Source organism: Hippoglossus stenolepis, chromosome 22, assembly GCF_022539355.2.
Source record: "Hippoglossus stenolepis isolate QCI-W04-F060 chromosome 22, HSTE1.2, whole genome shotgun sequence".
Lineage (NCBI taxonomy): Eukaryota > Metazoa > Chordata > Actinopteri > Pleuronectiformes > Pleuronectidae > Hippoglossus > Hippoglossus stenolepis.
This window is the reverse complement of record NC_061504.1, coordinates 8,304,469-8,328,074: the sequence shown is the minus strand read 5'-3', so window position 1 is coordinate 8,328,074 and position 23,606 is coordinate 8,304,469. Positions and strand designations below refer to the sequence as shown.

Genomic DNA, 23,606 nt, shown 5'->3' with positions numbered 1-23,606 from the left:
AAAGCACAGTACAACCCATAGACTACAATGATGGGCGACATGACAGCTTCAAAAGTGAAGCCAAATCATGCTGATCACCCCCCTGGTGGCTGGCTGCAGTAAAGGTTATAAACCATGTTTCCATAGTTATTTGATGCTCTAAAAATGGGTTGAAAAGTCGTGACTGACAGCTGAGACAAACTTGTGATTGGACGAGCTTGTTTATCGGCAGGACCTCAATGCCAAGGCTCCAAGCCTCCATCATTACTGCGCAGATTCTGGCTCTGAATGATGTCAAAACTGCAAGATGGCGGCTTCGTCCATCTTTATATACAGACTATAATACAACCTCATATTCTTTCTAATGATGAAAAACTAGTTAACATGTACACAGACACACACACACACACTTCAGTGACACAAGCAAACAAGCTCACAGAGGAGTTCACATCCTCATTACACATATATAGTCACACCTCAATAAAAGCAGGCTAATACTGCACAATGAAAAAAAGCATGTAGCCATACAAACCAGGTAGTGGATTTCCAATAAGTCCATATGATAAAAAAGAATCAAATAAAAGAACCAGGATACATGTGTGAGATCACCTCCTGGGACGAACAGCAGGGAAACAGAAGTAAGAGAATCAAGCTGGCGACAGGAACATTATTGGTTTTTCTCTGTTTATCTTTTGGGTGTGAGACTTGAACTGAAGAAATTTCCCTACAAGGATGATTACAGATTCATGTCATGTTAATGAGATTTAAAGGACATCAATGGCAGGCCTCCAGGCCCCGAGCACCAGACGTGTTAAACCCTGTGAGAGCCGCCCTGAGGCCCGGACCAGCCCACGACTGTAAATAAGGATGTGCTCTGAGTCAACAGTCCTGGTTAAATAACTGCTGTGTGCTGTCATGTATAAATACCTGCTGCTTCCGAGTCAGCACCAACTGAAATACACAGCAGCACGTCAGCCACCGGTTTGTTTATGACATCGAGCCGCAGTAATGTGGTTTGATGTCATTACTGCACTTGTAAACCAGGAAATGAAAAACGGCTTGGGAGCACGGATGATTTACCGAAAATTACCCACAAGTCTGAGGGCGGCGGCGGCTTTGAGACCAAAATGCTGACTGACAAGCAGAAACTATGCCCACATCTTTGGTCTCATCTTTAGCTTCCTACACTACAAATTAATGTAAACGACATAATATCACCTGTATGTAACTGCTCAGTAGTGATCAAGCTGCAAGGGGCCAATTAGGAACAGCAATTTCACTGCTAGCTCTCAGATGATAATGTGCAGAAATTATTATTAGGGTACGGTCACAAATACTTGAATATATATCTGTAGCGAACCTCCTGTTCTCCTCTAATCTTTGCAAGCGAGGGGCCGAATAAAACCATTACTTCCTGCGGTGAGGCTTCCTGTGGAGATCCATTTCGGAACTTTGACCCTCAACATTTGCCTGCATTCGAGCTTGTGTGACCGTGTCGTTAGATCATAATCTTATGGATGAATACTTGTAGTTTTTTAATAGCTTGATCACATATTTGGAAATTCAAAGAGGTGCATAGTTTTTGCAGCATTAGAAAACAACATGTTGCTGATTTTGTGGTTGCTGCTTAAATGATACAAAGTTAAATTTCAAAATTGTAAAAAAAAAATCCATACACCAACATTCATCCACTGCTGCCACTGTACAGTCCCTTCACAAGTTTTTATATTACTGAAAAATGCGTCTCATATTTTTATGATTATGAACAAACATTTTTATGATCAGTTCAGTCCACAAGGTCAAAGGGACGTCTTAAAATATTTATGTTTTGTCCAATCAACAGATCATCCAAAGTAAATGGAGGACCCATGACTCAAGTTTCCTTTTTAAAGATGCACTTACAAATAAGTGTCCCAGCTTGGAGGTGTGGGTGCAGCCAGGGCTCAAGATTATAATAGTTGCATATTACAGTAAGTGTAGGATCTTTTTTGGGCTTGTTGCTGAGGACTTAAATTGACACTATCCCATGTTCTTTTTAAATCTGCTTCTTGTGAATCCCATTCATGGAAGTGCACTAGTGAATTGCTGGAGTAGCCCTTAAATTAAATAACCCTCAAACGCCTTCGAAATAATTAAACTAATATCAATGTAAAAAAAAAGAATGAAAAGAAAATAGTGTTTTTTTAAAAAGAAAGGAAAGGAGTCCGAAATCCAAAGATTGTAAATTAGTGATATAAAGTGTGAAGCTAAACTTACAATGATTTTCACTTTAAACCTTCAGTTACTATTTAATTTAATCAATAAGCTATTTACTATGATGTGTCACAATTATATAAAATACCTGTCACAATTTGTTGGCGCACACGTTCAAATTGTCTCCTATTTTGACACAAATTCAAAACCAAATGATTCTTGATCTGCAACAGTATCAAACTGAGAAAAACAGCAAATCCTCTCATTTACAAAGCTGGAACCAACCAATGTCCCTATAAAGACTGAAGATTAATTTGGACCCGTCCTTGAGGTGTTTACTAAAGAGCCCACTGTCACCTGAGGATGTAAAAGTGACTGACTGCTCTTTTCAAAGCCAACTGAGATTTCTCTTCAATCCCTCGAGCAGCAACACAGACAACCCTCTCTCCCTCTCTCTCCCTTCAGTCAGTCACTCCTCCTCACCCTCTCTCACTCACTGGCTCGTACTCCAGCACTCCCCCCTCTCTCTGCCGCCAGCTGACAGCGAAATCCGTCCCCACGCCAACCTGGCACGGCCACACACCCTGCACCACATCAGCGTGCTAACACCAGGCACGACGTCAACACCCCCACTCTGACCAACATTTACCACACGGACAACACATGACTGCTTCACGGTCAACGCACACACGTGAGCGACTCACATTTGAGGTTAACATCACAGACGCCGGGTCTCTGGTGCACTGAGGCCAGGAAGCATCAGCATCAGCCCACGGCTCTGAAAAGTGCTTTCGATGTCTCTGTCATTCATCCAATACACTATCAGTGACGCGCCCCCCCCTCCTCCTCCCAGAACAGTAGGACATGAATATGCTCCAATTCCCTCAAAAAACATTCACTGAAATCACACAATAGGTGGAGGGTGTTGGCCCTGGATGATGACATCTGTTTAGGGGCTGAGAAACCCACAAATATGAACCCATCTTGTCATTTTACCACAAGATGTGAATAAAAGCTGAACAGCCCCCATCAGATTAATCGTAAACCACGTGGGATTCATTTCTACAAAACCAGAGGAGACTTACAGGTCCATATTTCAGAGGGCGACTCCAAACACTCATAAAATTTATTGCAAATTGCCTTTTTGATTGGATAAAGATGAATTGTTAATTGAAATTAACACAATTATGGGCACATTTTTGAAGAGTTATGGTTTCCATTGTTTTTGTGCTTGGAGACGTTATTCAAACATGATGACGATTTTGATTATTTAGATTTTTTGTTGTGCACAAACGGACCAACACTCCAAACTCAGATTTTTTTACAATTTACACTAAAAGAGAGAAAACCTTTTTCGAAGAATTATTTACTGCCTGATAAATTACTATAATGATCATACTGATTATCTAAATTGTTGCCAGTTCATCTAACTTCAATCTCCTGGTCGATTACTAATTTAAGCTCTGATTTAGCTTATTGTCAGTTGTGTATTTTGCAAAGGTTATAAATCTGAGTCTAAACACTTTCATTAATAGCTGACAAGCTAATTAGTCAATAACTTGGTTTGTCCGTCAATAGAATTTGCCTGTTTAAAACAATCAATCAGTTTAGTTATTTTTCAAGTAAAAAAAGATGCTGCTTTTCTTTCATGTATGTTATCAAACTAGATCTTTTAGTTTTAAATTTGGTCAAATAAGATTAGATATTTGAATCAGTCACATTGGACCGTGAGAACAGTAGATCTACTGAGTAAACAGTAGATTATAAACAATAGTGAGAATAATAATAAATCCAAGAGGGTCACAGCTTGTCATTGTTATCTGTTTGGAAGAATTCATGTTTAAAATAATGATGATCACATTACCACAGGCCAAAGTAAAGTCTTGTATTAGTTCAATATGGATATAAAGCTTATGCATTGTGCTTGATGATGGTGTGTTTGGTGTTGGTGGGTTAAGTGGTAGTGGTGGGTTTATGGGTGGTGGTGGTAGTCTGGTGATGGTGGTGATGGGTCTGGTGCTGGTGGTAGGGGGTCTGGTCGTGGTGATAGTGGGTTTGGTGATGTTAGTGGGTCTGTTGGTGGTTGTAGTGGATCTGGTGGTGGTGGAAGTTGGTCTGGTGGTGGTGTTAGTGTGTCTGTTGGTGATGTTAGTGGGTCTGGTTCTGGTGGTAGTGGTGGTGGTGGGTTTAGTGGTGGCAGTGAATCTGGTGGTAGTGGTGGTGTTGGTGGTGGGTCTAGTGGTGGTAGTGGATCTGGTGGTGGTGGTGGTAGTGGAAGAGGTGTTAGTGGTGGATTTAGGGGTGCTGATGGTAGTGGGTCTGGTGGTAGTAGTGGGAGGTTTAGTGGTATTAGTGGGTCTGGTGGTGGTGGTAGAGGTGGAGGTCCTGACAGCAGCAGTCACCTCTCCCCACCTTCCTCCTCCTCACTGAGCACCACTGTAGGATTACTGCTGGGTTATTTATAGGAGCCGGTGCCAAAATAGCACCTTGGTGTCTGTGAGCCTGTCTGTCTGCATGTGTGTATGCTTCAGAACACACACACACACAAACAAACACAAACATACACACACACACACACTGCATGGAGAGCTGAGTCTGAAAACTCCCCAGCAACAACTACACACACTCACTCTGTCTCTCTCTCTCTGTCTCTCACACACACTCACACACTCACTCACACACACACACACTCTCTCTCTCACACATATATACACACTCACTCTGTCTCTCTCTCTCTCTTAACACACACACACACACACACACACACACACACACACACACTCTGCCCCCCACACACACACACACAAACACACTCTCTCTCTCTCTCTCTCCCTCACACCCACACACACAAACACACACACACCTCCAGTGCGCCCCAACACCACACGCTGCCTTCTCCCACTGTACACAAACGCCTCTCGGATTTACCTCCGACTCCTTCTGCTGCTCCTTGAACACATCTTTCCCCCTCGGCCTCAGTCTGTCTCCGGTATCGTTCAGGTTATGGATGATCGGCACCTCCATGTCCTCCGCCTGCATCTCTCCGGGTCTCCAAGGCTCACTGCCTCCTCGTCCCCCGCGGCTGGTGCATGCCGGGCCGGCGTGGAGAGCTGCTGACGCTGCGCCGCACCAGGAGGGAGCTCCGCGGACACACACACCCACACACCGAGCGACTCGGTCCGGAGAACAAGTTCAGGGTCTGATTCTCCTCCTCCGGCACACCAGCCAAGTGTGTTTGATTCACTGTCCCTGCGCGCCCCGAGAGGGCGGGGTTAGAGAGAGAGAGAGAGAGAGAGAGAGAGAGAGAGAGAGAGAGAGAGAGAGCTGATCAGCTGATCACATCACAGTGAATGGAGATTGTACAGAGGGCTGATAATCAGTCAATAAATTGATCCTGATATATATTGATAACTAATTATTTTATTGTATCATTTAAACAATATTTAATTCTATGTTTTGTTACCTGTGACCTGTTAAAAGAAATCTCACAAAATATTAGAAATAGAATTTGATCCTAACCCTTTCATTTACTTACTTTTTAATATACCCAGTTTTCAAGAAGTTTCTACATTTTTTCATAGTTAAAAGTTGTTTTCCTCACTTGTGTCTCAAGGAATAAGGGCGTCATGTCACACCTTGTTTAGTTCTATAAGGCAAATTGAAATTTGTGAAACTGGGCTATACAAATAAAATTTGATTTGATGTGATTTTATGAACAATATTTAACCATTGATTGAAAAAATATTCATGTGCCAATACATCAATGACATTAAAAGGAACAATAATCAAATCAGAGTTCATTGAATGTAATAATTTGTCTAAATAGTAATGTGACCTCAGTTTATACAGCAACAAATTCTATAACAAAAAAATACAAATTTCACAAAACTCTAACCCGGACAGCTTACAGATGTGGGCCACTTCAGGCAGTCGTGTGGCACCTCTGGCCTTATTGTGGCCTGGACAAAATGGACGCCAGCCTGAATTGGCCCACTTGTAAAATAGCAAATGTGCTCCAAGTAGCACAAAACAAATGTGGGCCTTTTATGGCAAACACGCGGTGCTCTAGACAAGGTGTAATCTGGATGTGAGACCCTTAAGTGTCCCATGTGGCAAATAGTGAATATGGCTCATATAGCGCCAAACTAATTTGGGCCACCTTTGATTGACAGGATGTTTTGCTACTTACTTGTGGCCCAGATCTGGTGAACAGGAGCGGATCGACCATTAGATGCACCTGCTTCACCTCCTGTCACACTCCCTTCTCTGGAGCCAGTGAATTTTTGATACAAGGAGGTGGGGGTTGGCTGCAACACACACACACACACACACACACACAGTGCAAACCACTTAAGATGACATGATTGGATTGTACAGTTGAATGTGGGCAGGAGCTCCTGGTTGAGTGTGACCACATGGCAGGACAGCAGGGGAGCTCATGATGAATAATTATTCACAGATGACTCAAGTCTGACATAGATATAAAGCCAATAAAACTGATTGAATATTGATTTAAAATGTATATTGTGTTGATGGAGGTGTAAATTAGACATTTTTAGCTTTTACAGGGCAGAAGCAGAAACAGAAACATGGAGCTTATGATAAAATGTTCACATCTTGTTCTTTAAACTTTGTTGAATCCTTTGATGCAATTTGTGTGTGAGGAGTAAACAACATCTCACAGCTGATCTGTGCATGTCAGAGACGTTCCTGTGACTGTGGCTCTGACAGACATCAGCAGCTGCACACATGCCCCACCCCCTGGAACACACACACATCAGTCCACTATTACAACACACTGGAACACACACTAAACATTTATGAGGACGAAGCAGGTGATTAACTGTTGAAAATATTTGTGGAAATCAAGACAAAACACACACTGGTTACAATTTTTTACATCTTTATTCATTAAGATTACAGAATTTTGTAATTATTGCTCATCATCTACCATTATCACTTGCAATATTTAAACATAGGGTTCTTTTTTTCTTTATTAGACAACTTAAAACATGTTTGGGATTTTTGCCAGTTTGCACTGCATGAGGATTTACAACAATAAATACAGGAGTCGATTCTTCTTTTTCCTTCCTATACTTTTAAAGGTTGTCATACATGTATATAATAGGTATATATACACATATGATGCTGGTGTCGTCCCCCGCCCGCCCACGTTTTGGTCAGCTTACAACTGACAAAAACAAATAAAAACTTTATAAAATAAATGGTTTCTCCCCCTGACACACAGGCTAGGATCCTGAGGCAGCTGTTAACGAAGCAACCAAGGCCTACAAGAGAGGACGTGTACACACACACAGACATTTATACACACTCACATACACACCTCAGCTTTCAAGAGGTACATTTACTCTTTAACACACTCAATGCAAAAAGCGGAAAAATAAGACTTAAGAACTACACGGACGACAGGTCACGCTTTGATAAGAGGGGGGAGTCTCAACAGCACAAGGTGACAGAAGTGCACAAACATCGGCAGAGTAGTGTTGAGGTCACATGGGCTGTGACACAGCATCAGGAATCGTCATGTGGGTGTGCAGCAGGTTTATCTGAGGAGCAGGTCTGTCTACACAGCTTTGAATTTAAAGGAATAGTTTGATATTTTAGGAGTTAAGCATAAAAGTGGAAGCGAGGGGGAAACTGATACTGCTTGACACCAGAATCTGTTCAGATCACTACATCTAATAAATTCTGAATGTTTTACTAATGCAAAGTGTAAAAATATCAGTTATCCCACAGTTATGTCACAGCTTGTTCAGCCTTCTGTAAAAACAGCTAACGGTCATTCGGACATTTTCTGTTTCTGTACAATTTGAGCAAACAATCTATTATTAAAATTAGTAAACTTATTAGCTATAGAGGTGCTGGTGGACATTTGTTGTCACCATTTGCTAGCTGCTGCCCTCTATTTCCAGTCCTTATGCTAAACAAGCTAACTAGCTAGTGCTGCAAATTCAGAATACAGACACGTGTGGTATCGAGCTTCTCGACAAGAAAGCAAATGAGTAGATTTCCTTAAATGTCAAACTATTCCTGTAAAATGATATTACTCATGTCACAAAAGAAAAAAGATTGCATAAATTGTGTTGAAATATTTGTACTTCATTCCAGTCAAAGTTTTTATTTTACTGGTAAAGCTTTTTGTGCCATTTTCACCTGTTCAAGACAAAATCAAATTTACTTCCACACACCATAACATTACAGCCGACAAACTGGTGTGCTTAAACAATTTGAAGCCTTTCTGCAGGAGCAGAGCCGGCGGGCGTCTCCCAGCAGGCCGGCACAGAACGGTTCAGGTGCAGTTAAGAGCCGGTGGCAGCAGGCTTCACTCGGCTGTCAGGTGAAATGACCGTCAGGATTTTCTAATTTCCTTTATCAGGTCAACAGGGAAAGAGCCGTCGGAGGATGACGACTGTGCAGCTCATTATAGAAGAAGGATCTAAGCCTTGCAGGTGTGAGGAAGAAGAAGAAACTCAAATATATTTTTGAGATCTTAAAAAAAAAAAAATATACATTTTGAAAAATCCCTTTACAGGCAAATGCACATGAATTTGCAGAGAAGCTTGTTGTGTTTCTTGGATGGAAATAAATCCTGGTGGAATTCAGATTTTTAAAGATGAACCGATTCACTGTATCTGCGAGTACCAAAGAGTAGTGTTGCGTATGGTCAGTGCAGTACATCTACACAGCACCATACATTAAAGACGACCTGATTGAGGAAATCTGCGTTAGTACCGGACTGGCAACAGCTTGCTCCACATTTGGTTTGTGTTTTGTCACAGTTTTAAAAATCCAGGTTTTAAGTACATTTATCACATTTATCATCAGAACATTTAATTGCTTTATCTTTATGACGCATGTTGATTTCTTTACCAAAAGTTATGATATTAGATGGCGCAGGAGAGAGAAAGATAGAAAAATCGTAAGTTTTCCATATAAATATCTAAATATACAGTATAACCCTTGTAATGATCTGACAACCTGTCATGCTTCGATTACAGTATCGTCTCTTTGTAAAGGAAAAGAAACTGAAAAAAGGTTCAGCGCTCACTAAGCTTGAAATACTTTCTCATGACTTCAACACTGGTGGAGTGTGAGCAGCTGGAGGCCGAGAGAGAAGCAGCTAATGAGATGGTTTCACTGGTCATACAAAAAAAAAAAAAAGAAGCAATAAACAATTACTACAGGCTGCTCGGAAAGAACAAAACCGCATAATAAAAAGTGTTTAAAAACAGATACGACAGTGAATCTCAATGAAATGATGAAATAAAAGACATGATATGATTGGACCCCGAGATCCCACCTAAACCCCGCCCTCGCAAATATTACACAAAAGAAAAAACAAAAACATAATTACAAGTAGAAAAGAAAGACGAGAAAAAAAAAAAGGACAGGAAAAAGTGTCCGTCACTAAATCTTCAAAAGGTCACCTTCATTCACACAGATTTTTTTTAATCAAGTTTTTTTTTATATAGTATATATCTTTTTTAGCATCAATAATTTCATCTTTAATAGTTAAACAATAAAAGATCTGGCAATGGGGAGGGGAGGATGAAGGGGTTTACGTACAACTCGACACACAAATGAGCGTCTAAAGAGAACGAGATAGTGGCGGTGTGACGCCGAGCGGAAGGGAAGTAAAACATCTCCCAGAAGAAAACGACGCCGGGGGAGCTAGCTAGTGGCGAATGGCAGGAGCAGCTCCGCAGAGTTAAGAGTTAATGTTATTATTATTGTCGTCAAGCGTGAATAAATAAAACGGCCGCCATAAGCACGTGGAAATCCACTCCTCTCCGCCAACCCCCTTCTTCTTCAGGCTCGGTCGGAGCTCCCCCCCCTTCCTCCCCACGAATATAAAGCAAGTGTGTTGACTATTCTGTCCTCCTCTCCGTCCTCCTCCTCCTCTGCAAGTCTGTACGATTCATGGAGAATTGGTATTTCCACAGTCCGACTCCCACACTGGTTTAATACCTTAAAGACACAGAGAGAGGTTTCAGTCAGATTGGGATCATTACGGTTCCATGAGACAACCGTTAACAGATCACTGATATAGCTATACACACTATATAAAGATAGGCGACATGACAGCTGTCCAAGGTGAAGCCAAAACATCTGGATCGCCCCCTGATGGTTGGTTATAGTATAGGTCATAAACCCTGCCTCTTCCATGTTTGCAGATGGGACATTTTCAGCATACATGTTAAGTAATCTTATCATTTTAAGTAGTTCTCATCACAATGATGTTTATTCAAGAATAGAATTTTCTTCTAAGTTTGGTTTTAATGAGTTATTTGATACAAATAAATAAAAAACCCACTGGAGGTGCATTTGAGGCTCTGATCAAGTCCACATCTTAATGAAGCAGTCAGTAAGAGATTTGGCTCATTGACGCTTAATGGATGTTAAACCCCATAAGTAACTCAACATAAAGTCAAAGACACTCTGGGACAGTGTATTTGGAGTTTAATTAGATCAACAGAGTGGTGACGATCTCACTGACTGCATCATGTCAAATACAGGAGTCTGAGCTTGTGTTAATATTGTTAAAATGATCATATTACGTCAGATATATTGAATCTCATGTTTGGATGTAGCTACAAAGTAGTTTACATTAATAATGTAAACTATAATAATACATGTTTTTATTGAGAAACAAATTATTTAATAGATGGGATTCTAAACAGAACTGGATTTGATAAGAAACAGGATTTAAATTGAATAAGCAGATTCAACAGTGGATTCAGATTTGGTAAAATGTTGCTTAACCACAGATAATGTTATACACACTCAGAACAACTGTGATAATCTATTTAAAAGCTGTCCAGGCTGAGTGTGCCGAGGTGGTTTTCATACCTATAGTAGTTTGGCTTAAAGGGTCCGTTCTTGTTCAAGCCCAGATACTTGGCCTGCTCGTCTGACAGCTCTGTGAGATGTGCGTCGAACGTAGGCAGATGTAGGCTGGCCACATACTCATCTGGAGGGCGAGAGAGAGAGATAGAGGAGGAACATGTTAACATTCAGCAGGCGTGTGTGGCAGATTAATCATTCGAATGACAGAGGGAAGAAACTCTGAGATTCATCATCTCTCCATCTCTTTTCTGTCTTCCATCTCCTCACCCTCCTTTCTTCATCTCATCGTCTCTTTGCATTCCACCGCACATTCTCTCCATCATCTTTCTGTCAGTGTGTGTGTGATGTCACCGACAGGGTGACCTACATTTGCCTGCATGTTTGTCTGTACAATACATGTGTGATGGCAAATGTGGCGGCCAGCATTGCACACATGCTGTGGGCTTTACGTATGCAGGACTCATTGTACTGTGAAGGATTTTGCTAACCAGGGAGACGACTCTGAGCTGAACAGATGAGACCGAGTGAGTCGTCTATAGAGATGAATGCAATAAGCCTGCAGGCTCTCTGCTGGGGCAAAAACAAACCCTCTGCAATCAGCTCCTCGCTTGGTGGCAATTTTAGAAGCCGACATGGTTATTCATCTCCCTGGCCTGATCGCTTACAGTGTTTATGTTATCTAACAGAGATTAAGACTTCTACATACTACTGTTCTTTTGTTTTACAGTATTATAAGTAGTCTTTCTTTGACACATCAAAGCCAGTAAATCTTACCCATCTTCTTGGGCAGCAGATAAACATCCTGCTTGTAGCGTCCCTCTGGGGCATTGTACAACTCTATCAGAGCCAGAGCCTGCACAGTAACACAAACAAGTGTAACGCACACAACATCTTAATGTTTTTTTCTGATTCTTCGATAAAAACAAAGCGAGTGCAAGGCAAAAGTCATGTGCAAGAGTGTAAATAGGACAAAAATAAATCTACCTGTGTCGTGGCAGTGATGGAAAGCACAAAAGTGGGCACAGTGGAACAGCTGAGGTTCAGCAGTCGACCCTGAAGAGGAAGGAAAAGTAATTTAAAGTTAGATTAAAGTTAGAGTAAATGAGGGAAGAACACTACTCTACTGCAAATAAAATGATTTAGCAGGAGAATTTCTATGTGAGAATCTTCTCTTTTCAAAGTTTAGAAAGTCAAAAAATCACTTAACCTCTCTTACATCTGACTTTGACCAGTTTACTTTTCCTCTATCTCTGTACGTTGCTGTGGTGCATCATTTTACACCAGCAGACACGACAGTAAAGATTCTTTTTTTTTTTCTCCACAATAATAAACTGCAGCTGTCTGAGATGCTGCATTGCACAGAGAGACTTTGGTGGAAATCAAGTGCTGCAGAAGGTGAGGTGGTGTTAACAGTATGTACGAGTAAAACTCACTGCAGTTATAAGAGGCACATTGTAGGACTGCAGTTGCATTTAAATGTGTGTATTTAATTGTGGAAAAAATAAATTTTCTTTAGTCTCTCATGTTGTGTTGACCCTTGCATACTGTACACAAAGAGCCTCCACAGCTGAGATTCTCTGCTCAGACTTGTGTTTGTGGCTCATCTTTTTCTCAGGTTTAGCAATGAAATCTGTGTGTCTGCTTGTCCCTGTCATTCTGTCACAGTATGTAATACACACACATAGATTCAACCTTTTCCAACAAGTGTCTACACAGGGGTGTGTGCGCATGTCTTCAAAATAATACAATTTCCTTACCCGTTTTTGTTGATGATTTTCAACAAAATTCAGTGAACTTTTTAATAAATGTGACAGAGCATGACTCAACATGGAATTTGAGTTTAGTTGCAATGACTTGCGCTTTCAAAGTCCTGTGTGTGTGTGTGTGTGTGTGTGTGTGTGTGTGTGTGTGTGTGTGTGTGTGTGTGTGTGTGTGTGTGTGTGTGTGTGTGTGTGTGTGTGTGTGTGTGTGTGTGTGTGTGTGTGTGTGTGTGTGTGTGTGTGTGTGTGTGTGTGTGTGTGTGTGTGTGTGTGTGTGTGTGTGTGTGTGTGTGTGTGTGTGTGTACCTCAGCCAGCAGCACTATCCTCTTGCCATCGGGCCAGATGACATGGTCCACCTGAGAGCGCACCCTCTCCCAGGTCAGCTCCGGAGTCCGCAGGCTCGTCTACAGGGTGAGCACAACACCATCGACAATCATTTGCCTTAATCCATTTGTTTTCTCATTTCCGGACCAACGATCACCAATATTTTACTATTAGCCAAAAGCTGAGAACACGTTTGGTCTTTTCCAGGGCGCAAGTAGCAGAGAACTGAGTCACGGCTTCCTCTCCTGTCTGAACCTCTTAAGTAAACACAAATATAAACAAGAGGGTCCTTCGGAGTGTGCATACCTACCGCCAAAGCCAACACCCTATCGCCATGTTGAAAAAAACCTGGCTCCACCCATTTCTCTGGATACGTTTTAATTAATTCTTTTTCAGGCCCCATCCCTCCACAAAATTTCATAAAAATCAGTTCAGTAGTTTTTGCGTCATCCTGCCAACTAATTAACAGACAAACAAACAACATAACCTCCTTGTCAGAGGTATTGAAAGAAAAATAAGCATTATTAAGTTTGTGTTGGCTGGTAACTGACCACATCGATCTCAGTGTTGGAGTGTCCCATGTTGCAGACAATGCAGCCGTTCTTCATGCGGTCCAGGTACTCTCTCACCACCACGTTCTTATTGCCTGATGGAGAGAGGGAGAAGGTAAAAGCAGGAAAGGTTAAAGCCATGTCTCTTAATGACAGCCGACGGACAGAGTAGGAGAACTGTGACTGTTTTATTTTTTTCCTCATTATTTTCAGTGATTTATGTGAAGTGGCTGCTGTGACACTCTAGTTTCCCACTGGGATTGAAAACTCTCCATCTGTCTATTCTTTCCAGTATTTTAATTATTTCTTATCATAGTGCTTAGACATCGTTAATTAAGTCTGACAGTGTGATCTAGTCTGAGTCTTTCACCTGCCTACGTAGTGCCTTTTTAAGTATCTGTGCATGTTTCTAAAATTACTAACCCTGTCATTTCTATCAAAACTACAGGGATGCTAAGAAATGAATTGCTAATAACTCCTTTTCTGTTTGAATATGTATCTTAAGTCACACATATGTAAACTTGAAACATGCTAATGATGCATATCTGACTGTAAGGTGAAGAAAAATGTAAAGATAACGTCACTGACAGTTTTACTCCACATTCAACAAGATATTTTTATCATATATTTGAAGGATAACTGTGGGATTTCAACATTCTAGTGCTTATTATCACTTTGTGTTGCTATTAAAGATTATTTTTAACAATAACACACAATTAGCTCACTAGGGCTCCAATTAGCTTTCTGAAGTTGGGTACAAGCACTCTAATGAGTCGACAGTAATGGCGTCACCAGTATGTGACCTTATTAGAGCGAATGCTTGCCGGTTTTATTTATTTCACAGCACTTTGTAACTTTATTGGCAGATTCTTGCAGAAATACCTCATTATTCTCTTATTAATATCTTTCCGGTTCTACTGCATTTTCAGTCCAAAGCTTAAGGCCTGTCAGCAGAGACTCAAATAACTCTCTGCCCCAAATAAGTGTTAAAGACAAGAAGCTGCTGAGCTGAGAACGTATGTAGTGACCGCTGCAGACGGATGACAGCAGCTGAAACTGTCCAATCCTACTAAACCAACAGTGACAGAATAGTGAAATCCTCAATGTTTTAGGTGCATATAATGAAATCTGTTATTCTCTGTGGGTAAAAAATGCCCACGCAGCTGTTAGGAGGTGATTAGTCGATGATCTCAAGATCACACTGCAGAGTTTCTTATATATTTTGAGACAGAGACAAAGAGAGACCAGAACCAAACCTGTGCAGGTGATCACGATGTCCACTTGTCTGATTACTTCGTTCAGCTTCACCATCCTGAATCCGTCCATGCTTTAGTGAGGAGAAACACAATAAAGAGCATTAGACTAATGTGGTGTCAACGCCGACAGTGACTCATAGGAAACTCAAGAAAGCAGAGTCTCACCAGGCCTGCAAGGCACAGATGGGGTCGATCTCTGTGACGTAGACGATGGAGCCCATCGCTTTGAGGGCAGCACAGCAGCCTTTGCCAACCTAAAGGAAGAAAAGGATGAGATGTAATAATTAATAATGATAGATCAATAATCAACACCGGTAATTGTTAATTGGGTCCATTTGGAAATTCATCGTTTGTCATAAGTCAGACAGACAGACAACTACAAGACAACAATGACACACAACAACATCCACCACAAGGAAGAAACTCGACATAATCCAATACACAAAACACCAAAGATCAATACACATAACCTGAAGAACTCTACAGTGCATTATATAATAGCAATGTGCTGTATCATTCCCCACTGATGTTAAAGTGTTTTCTTTTCCAAGTTTATTCAGCAGTGCAATGCTGGTGGGGACAAACAATCTGCCAGCCTGGTTGGTTTGGAAGGACGGCACCTTGTACCGTCCACTTACTTTATGAAGAAGGCAAACTAGTATCTTACTTGTCTTCTAACCGACATCTAAATCTGTGCATTTTAAATAGTTTTAATGTGACATGTTAGTATTTCAGTATTATGTATAAGCCTGTATTAGTCAGCCTCACCTCTCCGTATCCACACACCACCACCTGTTTTCCCCCGAACATGACATCAGTGGTTCTCTTCAGGCTGAGGAGAGAAACACAAATATTTCACTGGCAGCCTGACATTTATTCAGACTGTGTGGAGCAGAAAGGAGGTGGATTTAATTACCCTGCAAAATGAAAATATAATATACATCAAACTGATTTTTTTTTTTTTCCCCACCCGTCTAAGATGGACTCTCTGCAGCAGTAGAGGTTGTCGAACTTCTGCTTGGTCACAGAGTCGTTGACGTTCATGGCTGGGACACACAGCTTCCCTGCCTTGGACAGCTGATACAACCTACACATAAACAGTAATATTTTGAGAAAACATTGAATATTTGAACTTCAATATTAGTTATTTATTTTAGTTTACAGTTTAATTTATGAACAAAGCCATGCTGTAGTTGTGTAATCATACTGTGTGTTGATGGAGAGGATGTTCACCACTAGATGGTGCTGTTACCATATCAGAAACTGTGCGAGTGTGCATGAGTGTGTAAAAATGTGCTTGCACTATCTCATTTAAAATAATGAGAAGTGGTTTTATTGGCAAAGCACAGCGTTGAGTCAGACTTTTGCGATGAATAGGAGACAAACAAGGACAGGAGTGTGGGTTTGTACCTGTGCACACCGGTGACGCTCTCCTCTACGATGCCCTTGATCTTCTTGAACATGTTTGGGTATTTTTTATAAATCCAGTGAGTCAGGTCTCCGCCATCATCCAGGATCTGACACAGAAGCAGAGATGAAGAGGGGAAGAGGGGAAGAGGGGAAGAGAGGGAGAAAAATTAAGAGATAAGCTTGTGGATAAGCTCCTTGGTTAAATAAGACACTATTTAATTCTTTCTGGTGTTTCTTTCTTCAAATGTATTCCATAAAATTATTGAAATAACTTATTTCAGTGCAGTCTTGAATGTCAAACAAATTTTATGGTTCACAAAATACATTTTTAAACATTAATCTCCTAAGGCTCCTTCCTGTATTTCTAGACTCAAAGGCAGGTAACAGCCACTATGTGAAATCTAGTTTTTTGGTAAAAATAGCAGGTGATGTGCCACTGTGGAAAGTAAATGAAAGGTAAGATGATTTTTGCATGCTTTAGCAGGCTTCAGTTAGAATGTAGATATGCTACCATGTTGGGTTGCCAGCCTTCCACGTTGACACAGCGATCGATGCACCACCAGAAGTCATCCTCTGACTCACCCTTCCATGCAAATACACTGAAACCTAGAAAGAGACAGGAAGCGTTTTAAACATAAAAGATAGAGTGGGACTGATAAATCAGACAGGAGGAGGAGGCGTGAATATTTTAGAGAGTGAAAGACAGGGGAGATGAAAAGGGCAGGTGTCACACACAGCAACTCCCAAGAGTCTCACCTCCCTCTGCCAGGGCAGCTGCTACTTCGTTCTGGGTGGAGTAGATGTTGCAGGCTGCCCATCTGCACTGAGCGCCCAGAGCTGACAGAGTCTCCATCAGCACCTGAAGGAAGAGAGGAGAGCGCCATGTTTAACTTTCTGTTGTAGCTGCTGAAAAGACACTGTATTCACACTGTTTAGGCTGTGAATGAGTGTGTGTGTGTGTCTGTGTTTTTCATTCCTACTCACAGCAGTCTGGGCAGTGATATGGGTGCAGCCCACCACCTTGGCACCGGCGAGGGGTTTCTCCCCCTGGGCTCGCTTCCTCAGAGCCATGAGTGCTGGCATCTCTAAAAGAAAAAAGTAGATAAAGCAATCAGCTGGATGTGGATGGAGGGAATTCCCATCATTTAGTGTGTGTGTGTGTTTGTTTATTTGTGTGTGTTTGTGTGTGTGTCTGAATCTGTGAATCTGACGCTCCTTCATGATCTGTGAAGTAATTAGGGAATCATGTGTAATAATGTGTTGGGTTTTTACACCTGTGGTGGCAGGGGACATATGGTCACCCAGCAGTGTAGAGAGCAGATACACACACACACGCAGAATACAATTTGACCCCAAGCTTGTGATACTGTATTTGTTATGTCTAAACTAATGTTTATATCTGCTGCATCAACAAGAGGAAAATGTGATTAAGTAAAATGTAAACACACAAACATGACATATGAAACGTGACTTGAACATCACTTTGTTTTCAACACTATTTTTGACAATGCTTTATCTGATCCTCACTTAATTTACACTGCTTACCCTCATGTTTTCTGTTTGTACAATAAGCTGTGACAAGATTTTTCCTTTACCTTGCTCAGCGATCTCGATCTCTCTGCGTCCGAAGTCGGCCTGTTTGATGTTTTTGATGCAGAAGTCCCCATTGCCCTTGGAGTTCTTCTGCTGTTTGTCCCGAGGAGACGTCTCATCATCGGAGCTGTCTGTGTATGATGCCGCTGAAAGACAGACACGCAAAATGTAATCGTCAGTATGTCAGGCACATCCTGGTGCAATATAAAGTTTGTTTTTCAAAAGCTACAACAAAAGATAATTTCATCATCCATTAATCATTTTATCAATAAATCTCAGAAAAAGTGAAAAACACCTTCGGCAGTAAAAACTTTTACTGCCGAAGGTTAAAAATGTTTTTTCCGACTACTCGCCCAAACAGCAAAAATGTTGTTGCTATGTGCAAGAAAATAAAGCCTAATTTGAGAGATGACAACCAGCAAATATAAACTGATTACTCAATTATCAATTATTAATCTTGTGCAGTTTAATTTTCTGTCAATATACTAATCCAAAATTCCACAAATCATTTCAGCTCTTACATTTTTATAAACACTTTAAACAGGATTTTATTTTTTCCTCACACGATTCTTTTACCCAGAGCTTCTAGGTTTCACATTCAGAACAAACAATGTGCCTTTGGTTTCTTTATTGTGAGTAAAGCTTGTGCTTTTTCCAACCCACAGATTCTTCACAGCAGCGAGTTTAACTGATTATGAAACTGTGGGAACAATTTCCTCCAACAGAGCAACTGCAGCCTCTTTTCAATAGAAAGAACAAATGTGATTCCAAGAGGAGTGTCAGTGCACCTGTTGAGATAGAAACAGGAGTGTCATCAGCATACAGGAGCACATTGATACTAACACTGTGCGCTGGTTCTGCTTTTGCAGAGCAGGTACACGATATGAACGTGGACCAGAACCACATAAAACATGGGCCTTTACCGATGCTGTACTTAAAGGTTAAGTGTGCAAGATTTAGGTGAAGGGGTCTTTATCCTAGAATGAGCCTTTTATATTTACATCAGGAGTGGGTCATCTCTACGGAGGACGCAATGATTTTTACAGCAGCCCAGACTGGACAAACTAAACACCTTTTGAGTTTTTATGACAACTGAAGGCTTCCACTGGCTCATGTTTGGAATGGGAGGGTGAGGTGAGGAGTATTCAGCTGCAACATGCAACTTCACCACTAGGTGTCACTAAAACACATTGAAAAAAAAAATCTGGTAATAAATGTATCATTCCTAAAAAAATCTTCTTTTAAAATCTTGCATCCATGCTGCTAGCAGGAGAGGGGGATAATGCGAGTTGTGGGTGTTAAGGGGGGGGATGTACTGTAACTTCCAAGGGATACTGTGACACAGCCAAAGACAGTGTGAAGGTAAAGGAAAAGAAAATCACAACCGGGAGGATTTATTATGTCTTTTTCCAAATACAGAAAGGTTTTATATACCTATAGAAGATAAAGGGGATTATAAATAACCCAAGACAATGAATTTAATGTAATATTTGGTCTCAGTTTGATACTTAAAAGCTTCTTAGGATTCTCCCTTTTAACAATATGGCAACTACTTTGATCATATCACTCTACAAATCTTTACAGCTTCGCGTTAAACAAATGTGAAATTAATGGTCTTGGGAAAAGTGCTGCTGGTGTGTTCTCTGTGCTGTGGGAACCATCAGAGAAATAAGGAGCACTCGGGTGAAGGATTTATGGGAGAAGACAGGCAATCAGCAGAGAGGGATGAGAGGAAGAAAAAAAGAAAGAGCATGAAACAGAGTTCAGAAGAAGGGGGACGAGACAGTGGGTTAAACAAATGTCTGGAAATCGTTTAATATTGGCAGCATTGATGACTCTTGACTCAAATTATAATGGCTGCTGTTAATAGTTTAAACATAAGAATTCCACAGTGGAGTTGAAACTGAGCTTGTCAAATCACTGAGTGACATAATGCAGAATAAGTGCTCTCATCACCCTTGTAACATGTAGGAAAAAAAAGCTCTCATGACCAGAGAGAGGAGATTTAGTCCAGGGGAGAGGTTACATCATAATTTAGGCCCGTTTTCTAAGGAAAATATGTAAGTAGATTTTAGATTATCGTAACATTTTATACATACAAGCTTCAGCTTCAACCCTGAAACTGTTGGACGTGGTTTCACATTCTGCTTGAAGATTTGTTACTGGCGATTGGTCTTCTACCCCCTTACATCACCTCACCACTGTCTTTTAATGTGTGCTCTTATTGAATATGCTCAAATGACACTGCAGGCGCCAACTGATTTCACTCAAGACCGTAAATCCAGTTTTTCTCATCATGGAATAACATGCAGAACAATCTAAAGCTCCACTCATTATAATCCTAAAGGTAATGTAAGTTTTTTTAATCTCACCTTATTTTACCTGCAGCTTAATTTAATCAATTCTTTTGTTATGGATTAATTTTAAGTACTGTATTCTTTTCCTAAGGCTTTTACATGTGTTCTTGCTTATGCTATTTTGCTAATTTTACTGTTTCTTATTTGTGTTTTCTTGATGTCCTGAAATGTTTATTTTCTGAACTCAGCTATATTATAAATAGGATCTCTACAACAATGTATTCCACAGTTAAAATAAAGCTTGAATTAATGAATGACAAAAGGGCCGTGTGTCTTCATTAAATAATGAAGCAATATTTTTTTCTTTTCTTGTTTTATTCCTGAAGTAAAAGAAACACAAGGTTGTTTTTTCAGCTGACCCTGATTGGTGTCGCATGCCTCCAAAAACATGCAGCAGCCAGCGAATGTGCCGGTGGCAAGTCACAGGACCAAAATATTTCATCTTGTCTCAGTAAGAGTACTCAGAATACTTTTTTTAGAACCCTTAACCCGAGGGACAGATTATGGCCCTCCACTAATACTGACTCAGAGTCCATTTGTCCATCTGCCATCCATCTGTCTGTCCATCATACTGTGCCATGAGTAGAGATGCCGTCCAAACAGTATCAAACACAGATTAATTCATTATGCTAATGGTGCCATTGGAAGCCCCGTGCACTCTGAGTGACCCTGATGCACGGCAGGAAGTCAGAGAGCCTCCAAATACGAAGCAGCTTATGCGGAAAATAAACATTTTCTAAAAACTCTGCTGCTCTTAGAGAGGTGATGAATAGAAGGGACGGGAGAAGGGTTAAGAGGAGAGTAAGGAAGTGCAGAAGTGGAGAGGAGAATTATTTCAGACTGCTCTTGGTGCCGTTTAACTTTTTCTCAAAACTAAAGCAAATATTTTCTCTGGTCGAGTTTGACATTTTGGAGAATGCAGCAGGCTTATTCACTTTCCTCTAGTGAATAGAGACTCCACTGGTTGCCTGGAGCCTTCATCTTTTTTTTATGGATTGATGGAAAAGTTTATAAATCTGTGGTGCACATATGTATGTATCTTTAACCTTCTAAAGTCATAATTAAGACCGAGGATTTGTGTCACTCATGCCATTCAATTTCACCCAATACATCAGCTCACAGTCTTTCATTCTCCATCTTCAGTCTGTACCTTTGATGTTGTAAAAAAAAAAAATCAAAAAAGTGTAATGGAAACATGCCATATCCACCGGCATGTCTGATAAGTAGCTACAGGGATTGAGCAACAGGGAGAGAGTGTGTGTGTAAATGTGTGCATTTACCTGAGCTGTAGCTGTCTGTGGAGGACTGGGAGATGGACCGGGACAGGGAGCGCCGGCCGATCTTGGACGGGCGCTTGTTGAACTCCTGTTTCTGGTCGGCAAACTGGATCTGAGGGAGAGAGCAGGAGATCAATACTAGTTTGGATTTTAACAACTTGACCTTGACATCGTGAAATTTCAAACCAAAAGAAGGTGCCAGGCTTTGTACACTCACATGCCCATATCCTGTATAATAGCACACAGTGTGGTTATATATTAACAAGGTTATGATGACACTTTAAAATTCCATGACCATTAAAATCAAACTTTGACTTCATCTTTAATCTTTTTTTCGAGTCGGGTCATGATGCATTTGAAGAGATATTTTTGAAAAACTGTTTTAGAGATAATGAATAATAACAAAGAAGCAGATAGTAAACAGAAAAGATATATAATTACACCCCAGTCTCTAAGAAAGGAGACCAGCTTTGATTTCACTCCCACTTTTAACAGATAAAGACAATGAGGCGATTATCAAGCAGCGACAAGGCCAGACGAGGTTTGACAGTTCATCTTGGTCCTGTGAAATGAGTGGGAGGTGATTGGCTGTTCACTGTAGTCAGCCCACTGCACGGATAATGATTCTATCACACTGTTAATCTTATAGCCGTTACATCAGAGCCGATAGTCTGGTGCATCATAATTTATGTGCTGATAATATTAGAGTATGAATGGCTGATACATTACTGCAATAAAACCTCTCAACAAGAACAAAACATGGTAGTGGGGGTGTAATGAAGAAAGAAAACACTAATTTGTGTTTTGATTTTCTTTCATCCGTCTCAGAAAAGTTGTTGAATAATGCCCACGGATCAGCAAATCATTGTCAAGATATGAATTGGAAAGCGAGAGATTCTGTCAATGCCAGGGTCTTATGACGGAGGTGTTGAAAAGCTTTATGGGGTTGATTAAAAAGCACCAGAACAAGTGTCATTCCTCGCTCAAAAAGCTCGTCCTTGAGTGCATGTTTTCAGGTTTTTATCAAAGAGAGGTTACAAAACAATCTGACATTAAGACACAGCCCTCTGTGCGCTTGTACGTCAAACGACAAGAGGCTGCGTGTGTGGGTGTCTTCATTCACTCGTTCTCTCAATGTGCAAGGCACTGTGTGAGACACGTGAAATCAATAACACGATGAACCACTTTCTCATTTCTGGATTTTGCTTCTTTTTTTTTTTTTTACAGTTCTGTGATCTCCTAACATCCCATAATGAAAATGTGGACTAAAGCATCAACACCTCTCCAAACAGACATAAAGAGACATATTACACAGAAACAGGGAAAACTGTTATGTTCTTAGCCTCCAGAGCCTCCTGTCACAGCATCATCTTCCTGCAACCCGCAGCAAATCCAGATTAATCCGCCCTGTCTTCCATTCTCTCCTCTCCTTACCTTTTTCACACAGGGCTCTCCTACTCCCCCATCCTTTTTCTTCTTCAGCATTGCCAAATGTGCATATGTGTGTGTGCGATGCAAGGCTTAGTGCATCATTCAAGGTCTGATCATTTCATAGGCTGCTACACCTCTTCTCCCTCAGCCACTTTTTGGCCTCCGCTTTCTCTTGCAATCCAGCTCCAACTGGTCCGGCCATGCGCCAACAAACACAATGCAACAAATTGTTTTCCCCTTCCTTTATCCCCCCCCCCGCTCTCTCTCTCCTACCTCTGTATTCTTGTTTAATTGTTGATTGTTCGAGAGATTGGGATCCTTGAATTGCTGGTATCAAAACCGAAGCAAAGCTTTACCCCAGTTGACCCTGGTTATTAAGTGCAGCGCTGGAAGGACTGGTTATTGAAAAAGTGATTGACTGGGGAGGTTTAACTTTATTAAATACAATTAAACAACAAAATCACTCGATTGTGAATAAGAATGAAGATGGTTTTATAACCATGCATCTCTTTCCAAGAAAAATCAGCAGTGACATTTTATACAAAAATATATATATATATAAATCTATCAGAGGAAGCATGGAGGTCCTGAAGATGTCTAGACGTG

The 23,606-nt window shown here is 40.9% G+C and overlaps 2 protein-coding genes across 6 annotated transcripts in view; both read right to left on the bottom strand.

Annotated features, from left to right (window-relative positions):
- The window catches only part of strip2 (striatin interacting protein 2), a 28,642-nt gene extending 23,212 nt beyond the window's left edge, over positions 1-5,430 (bottom strand). For 2 of the 4 annotated variants that reach the window (XM_035147092.2, XM_035147091.2), the window contains exon 1: positions 5,101-5,430. In XM_035147092.2, coding sequence (XP_035002983.1) covers positions 5,101-5,211 — 111 coding nt within the window. In that variant the 5' untranslated portion in view covers positions 5,212-5,430. Of the gene's footprint in view, positions 1-511; positions 760-5,100 lie in introns of those variants that run through there. The other 2 variants (XM_035147090.2, XM_035147093.2) reach the window with 2 other exon arrangements.
- A 1,628-nt stretch (positions 5,431-7,058) lies between these two features.
- Positions 7,059-23,606, bottom strand: part of ahcyl2b (adenosylhomocysteinase like 2b) — a 40,510-nt gene continuing 23,962 nt past the window's right edge. Inside the window, exons 1-17 of one of the 2 annotated variants that reach the window (XM_035147375.2) lie at positions 23,004-23,192; positions 21,573-21,681; positions 17,938-18,081; positions 17,327-17,427; positions 17,099-17,201; positions 16,854-16,948; positions 16,343-16,449; positions 15,903-16,019; positions 15,701-15,764; positions 15,098-15,186; positions 14,933-15,003; positions 13,677-13,771; positions 13,107-13,205; positions 12,025-12,093; positions 11,815-11,893; positions 11,044-11,164; positions 7,059-10,161 (exon numbers count right to left, since the gene is read on the bottom strand). In XM_035147375.2, the coding sequence (XP_035003266.1) occupies positions 10,155-10,161; positions 11,044-11,164; positions 11,815-11,893; positions 12,025-12,093; positions 13,107-13,205; positions 13,677-13,771; positions 14,933-15,003; positions 15,098-15,186; positions 15,701-15,764; positions 15,903-16,019; positions 16,343-16,449; positions 16,854-16,948; positions 17,099-17,201; positions 17,327-17,427; positions 17,938-18,081; positions 21,573-21,681; positions 23,004-23,054 (1,521 nt within the window). In that variant the 5' untranslated portion in view covers positions 23,055-23,192 and the 3' untranslated portion in view covers positions 7,059-10,154. Of the gene's footprint in view, positions 10,162-11,043; positions 11,165-11,814; positions 11,894-12,024; positions 12,094-13,106; positions 13,206-13,676; positions 13,772-14,932; positions 15,004-15,097; positions 15,187-15,700; positions 15,765-15,902; positions 16,020-16,342; positions 16,450-16,853; positions 16,949-17,098; positions 17,202-17,326; positions 17,428-17,937; positions 18,082-21,572; positions 21,682-23,003; positions 23,193-23,606 lie in introns of those variants that run through there. The other variant, XM_035147374.2, reaches the window with a different exon arrangement.